Source organism: Pezoporus flaviventris, unplaced genomic scaffold, assembly GCF_033815535.1.
Source record: "Pezoporus flaviventris isolate CSIRO_AGI_PZ_B2104156 unplaced genomic scaffold, CSIRO_AGI_Pfla_v1 ptg000031l, whole genome shotgun sequence".
NCBI lineage: Eukaryota > Metazoa > Chordata > Aves > Psittaciformes > Psittacidae > Pezoporus > Pezoporus flaviventris.
Window position 1 is genome coordinate 46,414,129 of NW_026892579.1, and position 7,767 is coordinate 46,421,895.

Genomic DNA, 7,767 nt, shown 5'->3' on the forward strand with positions numbered 1-7,767 from the left:
TTATATGTTTTCTGTATAAACTTGCTAATTGAGCTGTAAAATAAAACTGCAGCCCTTCCTCTCCAATTTCTGCTGCTGCAGCAGTGTGCTAATTTGGTTTTGGAAGGGGGCTGGTGAAAGGTGGCACTTTGCCAGTGTGAAATTATGCACAAGAAAGGTTTTCAGGGAGACCATCCTTGGAGCAGGGAAGGGCTGGGGGCAGGAGCTGCTGTGCACTGCACAGGGCTGGGGCGGTGTGGGAAGGTCCTGCAGCTGGGCTGGGCTGGGCTGGTGGAAATTCAAGAAAGCCCAAAAGGGTTTAGAAGAAGCTGCAATGGAGAACAGATGGGAAACTCAGTGCTCGTGCACCTCGATAGACTCTGCACGGTTCAGAGGATGGGCTGTGGGATTTCGTGTCTTCCTTCCGGCACAGCCATGCAGGATTTGCTTCTTGAGTCTGTGTCAGTGCCAGCTGGTGTGGGCATGTGTGCCTGGTGCATGCAGACATGTATGTGTGTGTCGCTTTGAGTTGTGTGGGTTATGTGCGTGCTGTTTCGGTCTGCACGCAGACGGTGCGGACAGGGATCTGGCTCTCATCACCCAAAAGCAACAGGGCTCTGCCATGAGGACAGCTGTGCACAGGGATGAGGAGGAACCTATTGCTTGGCTCTGACAGCTTGCACCAAGCGGGCATTTGCCCCTGCTGCCCACACTGGGGTCTGAGAGGAGGACTGGTCTGAGGCAGTGGAAGAAAAACCAGGGCACAGCCTGGCTCTGTTGCATCAATGTAATTTTAAATTTCTAAAAGATGTACAGAAAAAAAGCAGAGATACTTCCACTCTCTGGGAGTTTGGTGAAGCCTGGCATCCCTCACATGTGGCAGGTCTATACACCCAGCACACACGAGGACATACAGCTTTGGGTGGCCCAGGGCACAGCCCAGACTCACCATTTTTATACCTTTCACTGTTTCCCATGAAACTGCCTGCATGAAAGGATTCCAGGCAGGATGCTCCAGAAACCATTGCAAGCACAGAGTTTTATGGATAGACTCATCTGCCCATTTTCTAAAGCTTGGCAGCCCTTCTGATCTCACTATTTTCTGCTCACCTTTTGGTCCCTTCCCTGAGCAGCACTGGGGAGGGAGCACTGCTATTCCCTGTCTCAGGGTCACTACCGGTGTGTCTGGGGTGGGTGTTGGAGGTGGGATTAAGAGGTACAGGGCAGGACAGCGTTTTCCAACCTTCTCCATCTGCGGGAAGGGCTCCCTGAGCACTCAGCTGCCTGCTCTGGTGCTGTGAGGGCACCCACCCGGGGTCTCACCAGCCTGCCCATGGGGTAGTGAGGCAGCCATGGCTCACCGATGCTTTCTTAAAGTGACCTTTAGTGTCTGAACAGCATTGGGCTGGATTTAGTAAGGGGCTGACAGAAGAAAAAAACAGTTAATGAAGCATTCCTCTATGGGCCCTTCTTCTGCCTCCTGCCCCAGAAGCTGGGTCAGGGCTTCTAGTGGTCACTGGCCTGCTGGGTGCAACTGCCAGCGGACCCATGCAAGGCCCTGTGCAAGCCACGCAGTATCGTTCAAAAGACTGCAAGCCCCGTGTGAACACTTCACAAGGTGCTGAGTGAGGCGTGCAAATGACTTCGGGCCAGACCATCCCACACAGTGTGGGACAGGGACTTCTCGGGACGTTGCCACGGAAGCTGCCCCCACTGCTCGGCACTGTTTTCGGGCGGAGCAGATCCACTGGCTGGCATTAGAGACCCGCTCACCACACTGTGACAAAGCACCTGTAGAATTACAGCAGAGAGAAGTCCGAGAGGCTTCAGTGCCAAACGCTCGTGAGAAGCGATTGTTTGGGGGGAGAGGGAAAAATAAACGTGTTTGTTTTGGCAAAACACCTACATTCCTTCAAATAAATCATCACAGCACTTGTTTTTGTATTTGCAGAGAAATCGCAACAGACATAACCAGGGACTTAAAGAGGCTTGAAATAACATCCTAGTAAATACTCCATGTTGTTATTTCAATCGAGACCCAAGGAAACATCTGAATTTTACCAAGGAAACCCTCCGTGCACGAGAAAACATCAGCCCGCAGCCCTGCCGGGGCTTTGTTTTGCTGCGATGTCAGTCTCCCGAGGCGGAATTAACGGTGCTGGCGGAGGCGCGGAGCAGCGCGCAGCCAGGGAACCCGGGGCCGCCCCGCAGCCGGTCGCTGAGCGCTCCCCCGGCCGCTCCCGCCTCGCTGCACCGCACCATCCTCTGCGGACCCCGGGGGGAATTGGCGGTGGGGTGTTCCGCTCCAATGCGGGGCAGGGTGTCCCGTCAAAATGTGGGGTTCCGAAGCGGAGGCGGGACTGCCCCGTCTGCACTACGGGACCGGGTTCCCGCGCCCAAGGATGGGGTGGCGGGTGACAACCCCCCCATGCGGGGCGAAGTTTCCCCCTCCAATGCGGGGTGGGGGGGGGGGGGGGGGCCCTTTCAGGAACATTCTTCCCCCCAAATAGAGGTGGTGGTGCCTCCCCTCAAGCCCGGGCGGGGGCAGTCGTCCATAGGGGCCGGGTCCGGAGGGGGGCGGGTGCCTCCGCAAGAGGGGTCTGGGGGGGGTCTCACCTGCCGGCGGAGGCGGGGCGGGGGCCGGGGCGCAGGCGGCGCTTCGCCGGGGCGTGGCGGGTGGCCGGCAGGGGGCGCTTCCGCGGCGGCGGGCGGCGGCGGTGGCGGCGGCGGCGGCGGCGGCGGGCGAAGACGATGTTCAAAAGCAGGCGGGGAGCGGCGGCGGCAGCAGCACAGCGCCGAGCACCGGCACCGGCACCGGGCCGCCGCCATGCGCCTCCGCGCCGCCGCCGCCCTCTGCCTCTGCCTGCTGGGAGCCTGCCGCCTCCGCCGCGGGCTGGAGGCCGCCGCTGTGCGCGGACCGTCGGCGGCCGCTCCCCAGCGACCCCCGGCAGCCGCGCCTTCCTCCGCCTCCTCCTCCTCCTCCTCCACCGCCGCCTCCCCCTTCTCCTCCCTGCCGCGGAGGGACAGGGCTCTTCGCAACGGCACCGTGGTGCCGCACCACTACATGGTGGCCCTCTACCAGCGTCTGGCCTCCCGCCGCGTTCCCGGCCGCCGCGTCGACACGGTGACGGGCTTCGCGGAGCGGACACGCAGCGGTGAGTGCGGGACGCCCGTCCCTCCGGACAGCGCGGAGCTCGGCGGAGCAGCTGGGACGGGGCTGGCCGCCGGGACCCCGCCGTCGGGCGTGAGGGAGGACCATGGTTGGTCTAATTATGATGGGGTTTAGTAATGGACTTAGGAATGAGGATGGGGCTTGGAGATGGGCTTGAGGATGAGGATCGGTCTTGGGAACGGATTTAGGATGGAAAGAAAATTGTGCGTTGACTTGGGGATGGAGCTGTGGCTTGTGCACGGGTGTGGGGATGTGGCTTCAGCATGGGCTTGGTTATGCAGACCGGGTTGTGTGTTACTTTGAGTACCTATCTGAGGACGTGATTGCACACGGAGACGGATTTTACACGTTGATCTGAGGACCGGGTCGTGCCTGGGGTGGGTTGTGCACGGGTGTGCATGTGGATGGGGCTTATGCCTTGGCTGGGAAGTGGGCTTGTGCGTTAGTTTGAGCACGGGGTGGTGGCATAGGACGGGGATGAGCTGGAGCTTAACGGGGTAGGGGCTGTGCATCACTTGTTAGACGGGAATGGAGCTGTTAATGAGTTCGAGCATGGAAATCGGGACGAGTACAGGGATGGGGATTGGGCTGTGTATAGCATGGGATTGGGGTCACAATGGGGATAGTGCCTGGAGCTGTGAAAAAGTTCCTGGTGGAGATAAAAACTAGGGCTGTGCATGAGCCTGGGGTTGGGGATGGTGATGGGGGTGCACATGCAGTCGGGGTAGAGAATGATGCTCGAGGCTGAGGGTGCGGGCAGTTCCCGGGACCTCCACCACTTGGGCGACAGAAGCCCGAAAAGCTCCGTGGGGCACCGCGAAGGGAGCGGCTCAGCCCTGGGTGCCGCTGCCCTCCGGAGCGGCTCCCGCTGACCCGCCGTGAACTCGGCATCGCCGTCCTCTTTTCCCTCTCCCACCTCTTGTGTCTCCTTCATACCCTCGGATCTGGTCATAATAATCAAATAAACACATTTACGGACTTAAGGATATATTTTATATATATGTAATATATATATATATACATTGAGAAGGTGGCTCGGCTGGGGAAAAATAAAATCCCGATCGAATAAAATCAAAAGACGAACGGAAAAGCAGCTTCAGCCTCCCCCCGTGCCTGTCACCGGCTGCCCCGGCGTGGGAGAGCGGCGGCTGTTGGTGCGGAGCTGCCCGCAGCCCCACAAGCCGCATCCCCAAACCCAGCAGGGCCGTATCCTGCCTGCAGCCTTGGCCGGGTGGGTTTGCCTTAAAGCTGGTGATGAAACGGCGGGGAAGCAAGGCGGGACGGGGGAGAAATGCTGCGATGGGCGGGAGGACAGTGCCCGCCTTGAGAGAGCCGGGGGCAAACTGCACGCAGCTCCTGGGAAGTTTCAGGGCAAAATGAAACCAGATGAACTTCTTCAGAGGGTTCTCCTGATCTGCTTCTCACGGGAATTTTACATCTGCTTCTGAAATAGTAATAAAAATGTTAATATAATAAAGGTAGTAGTGATGATGATCATAATAACAGCAAATGATGGGGAGGAAACGCTTTCCCACCCGAAGCGCGGTGCAGACTGCAGCTCAGGGCTCTGCCGGCAGCGGGTCGGGGGGCTCGGGCACAGCACAGCAGCGATGTTTGCAGATCAGATTTCTAGTTAGAGAGGAAGAAAATAAAAAACAACCCTTCCAGAACTCATTCATCTCTTCCCCCAACTCCACCTCTTTTATTTTTATTTTTTTTTTTTAATTCACATTGAGCGTATTTAATCAGTACCAGAAACTGCACAAGTCTGCGTCTGGGCTTCGGATCCACCAGAAACAGTGACGGATTAAAACTGAGCTCACGTTCAGCTTCTGGGAGCGCCTCTGCCAGACATGCTGGGGCACAACGTCTACATCCCCGACGTGTGCCTGCGAAGGAAAGATGTTCACAGCATTTCACTTGGCATGGCTGGGGCTGGAAGGGGTGTGTGACACTAAGGGCAGAGAAATCGGTGACAACCTGCTGTTTGGGGGTGCAGCTGTGCCGTGCATGTTCTGCTTGGTGCTTCAGTATCAAAACAGGAGAGTGATGCAGCTAGGGGCACTGGAACACCCGGGAGGACAGAGAGAAGTCTCCTCAGCCACTTATTTGAATTGATTCCTCCCTCTCTCTCTACCTTTTTCTTCTCGTTTTTTCTTTCCATTTTTTTTTTTTTGTTTTGTTTTGGTTTTTTTTTGTGCCTTCATCCAGGGTAATGTTCCTGGATGCAGGTTGTGTCCCTGCTGGGATGCTCCGTGAGCCTTGATGCAAGGCAGTGATCTCCCCCCTGAGCTCCGTGTCCCTTGTGCCTCTGTAAAGAAAGCTTGGCTTCAGCTCGCTGGATTTTTATAGCTTTTTCCTCTTTTTTTTTGTTTTATTTTTGTTTTATCTCATGCAGATGCCTCCCCAGCAGCCCTCGAGCAGCGATACCTCTTCGACATCTCCAGCTTGCCCGACACAGAGGAGGTGACGGGTGCGGAGCTGCGGATCCTGCGCGCCCTCCCCGTAAACCGGAGCTTGGCCCTGTCCCCCGAAGGCACGTTCCACCACCTCCTCCTCTCCACCTGCCCGAGCCAAGACGGTGAGGAGCCCCGGCTGCTGGACTCCAGGGCTGCAGACGTTGTGGACCCGGGCTTCTCCAGATGGGAGGTGTTTGATGCCTGGGAAGCCCTGCGGGATTGGAGGGAGAGGAGGTCTCTCTCGGGCAAGCTGCTGTGCTTCCTGCTGAGAATCGTCTCGGATCAGTCGGGGCGGCTCCTGCCCCCCCGGCAGCTGGGGTTCAGCAAGCCCCGGCCACAGCCTCACGAGAGAGCCCTGCTCGTGGCCTTCTCCCGCACCCAGAGGAAGGAGAACCTCTTCAAGGAGATCCGGGATAAGATTAAGGCCCTGGGCAGCCCGCTCTTCTTGGAGCCCCCCGATCCCGGCCAGGAGGCTTTCCCGAAGCGGAGGAAGAGACGGACCACCATCGCCGCCCGGACTGGGGGCAGAGGCCACGGGAAGAAGGCAAAGACCCGCTGCAGCAGGAAGCCCCTGCATGTGAACTTCAAGGAACTGGGCTGGGACGACTGGATAATTGCCCCCCTGGATTACGAGGCGTATCACTGCGAGGGGGTCTGCGACTTCCCTCTGCGCTCCCACCTGGAGCCCACCAACCATGCCATCATCCAGACCCTGATGAACTCCATGGATCCGGAGTCCACCCCACCCAGCTGCTGCGTGCCCTCCAAGCTCAGCCCCATCAGCATCCTCTACATAGACTCTGGGAACAATGTGGTTTACAAACAGTACGAGGACATGGTCGTGGAGACGTGTGGCTGCAGGTAGCAATTTCTGCAGCTCTCCCCTTCCCCTCCCTGCCCAGCCCAGAGCAGTCCAGCAGCCTTACTCCATTTTATATATATAAATGCAAATATATATATATATATATATATAAAATATATATATATACACACATGCACACTTTGGTGTGTGCCTTTCCGAAAGCCAAGCTCAGAGCAGGTGTCCCCTGCCTTCATGGGGCTGTCCTGTCCATGAGCCTGGAAGATATGAGAGATGCCTTCCCATAGACAGCGAGGCTGTAGCTTGGTCTGCCCCAGGCCCTCCCAAAGACAGTGCGACTCCCACCACCCCTGCTGGGTTTCTCAGGGCTCAGCCAGAGGTGGTACGCTGTGGTGGGAGGCAGGGCTCCTGGCCTCTAGCTCCTGCCATCTCTGTGCCTTGCCTTCTCCCACCAGGAAGGGAGCAGAACCCCTGGGAATGCCTTCTCAGCCTCCGAGCTCTGCCTGGTCCACTCCACTTGCTCAAGCTGAGCTGACGCTTGATTTCCCACAGGATTTGGAAAACATCTGGCTAAAATTGTCTCAGTGTGAGGAATAACCTGGGAGGGGATGGAGTGGTGACTGCAGCAGAGGGGTCAGGCCAGCATCACCCTCTGGCTGTGGAGGTGGGATGGAAGTAAGTTTGAAACCTTTTGTCTGTGTTAAAGGAGTTTTTCTGGCTTCCTTCACATCACGGCCCTCGGTTTGCAGGGGGAAAAATAAGGGATTCCCGGGGGAAGGGGGGGGTGGAGAGCGAGTGGCCATGGTGGGATTGAAGTCATTTGGTCCAGACCTGTTTGCAGCGGGGAGAGATTTGTTCTTCTGCTACTGGGGACAGGAAAGGAGGTCCCTGTAACTGGAGGTAAGCAAGAGTCGGGGTTGAAGTAGAGCTCATGCTTTCAGCAGAGATGGGAACTGCCCTGGAAGGTGTTACCTGGGGATGCCCTGGTTCTGTGTAGTCTGAAGTGCTAGTCCTGCTGCTGATGTCTTGCAGGAGGTACCGGCTGACTGGTGCCATCCCTTTCTGGCAAAAACCCACCTTTCCAAGGCACAGCAGGAAATCAGCACCAGCATCAGGCCCACAAGTCGCACAGCTGTCCTCAGTGTGCTGGGAGAGAAGCAGAAGTCCGGAGTTCCTGGGGAAGAGCCATTTTGCCTGGTTTCTTTTTCCAAATAATCTCTATAAAAGCACTAAGCTCCACCCCACCTTCTTTTGGCACCGATTTCCCAGTGAGCTCCATCCCTCCCTGGACTGCCTGCCTCTCGCTGTTCTATTGAGGGACCTGGATCCACCGGGAA

The 7,767-nt window shown here is 57.2% G+C and overlaps 1 protein-coding gene across 1 annotated transcript; it reads left to right on the forward strand.

The window, feature by feature from the left end:
• The first annotated feature begins 2,722 nt into the window (after nucleotides 1–2,722).
• Nucleotides 2,723–7,187, forward strand: GDF7 (growth differentiation factor 7). Its single transcript, XM_061461820.1, has 2 exons — nucleotides 2,723–3,134; nucleotides 5,550–7,187. Exons 1-2 carry the CDS (start codon nucleotides 2,807–2,809, stop codon nucleotides 6,473–6,475), a joined length of 1,254 nt encoding a protein of 417 aa, XP_061317804.1. The 5' UTR covers nucleotides 2,723–2,806; the 3' UTR covers nucleotides 6,476–7,187.
• Nucleotides 7,188–7,767: the final 580 nt, after the last annotated feature.

Coding starts and splice junctions, on each gene's coding strand:
- GDF7 (XM_061461820.1), top strand. CDS start 2,807: ATGCGCCTCCGCGCCGCCGCCGCCCTCTGCCTCTGCCTGCTGGGAGCC. Junction 3,135..5,549: donor CGCGGAGCGGACACGCAGCG/GTGAGTGCGGGA, acceptor TATCTCATGCAG/ATGCCTCCCCAGCAGCCCTC.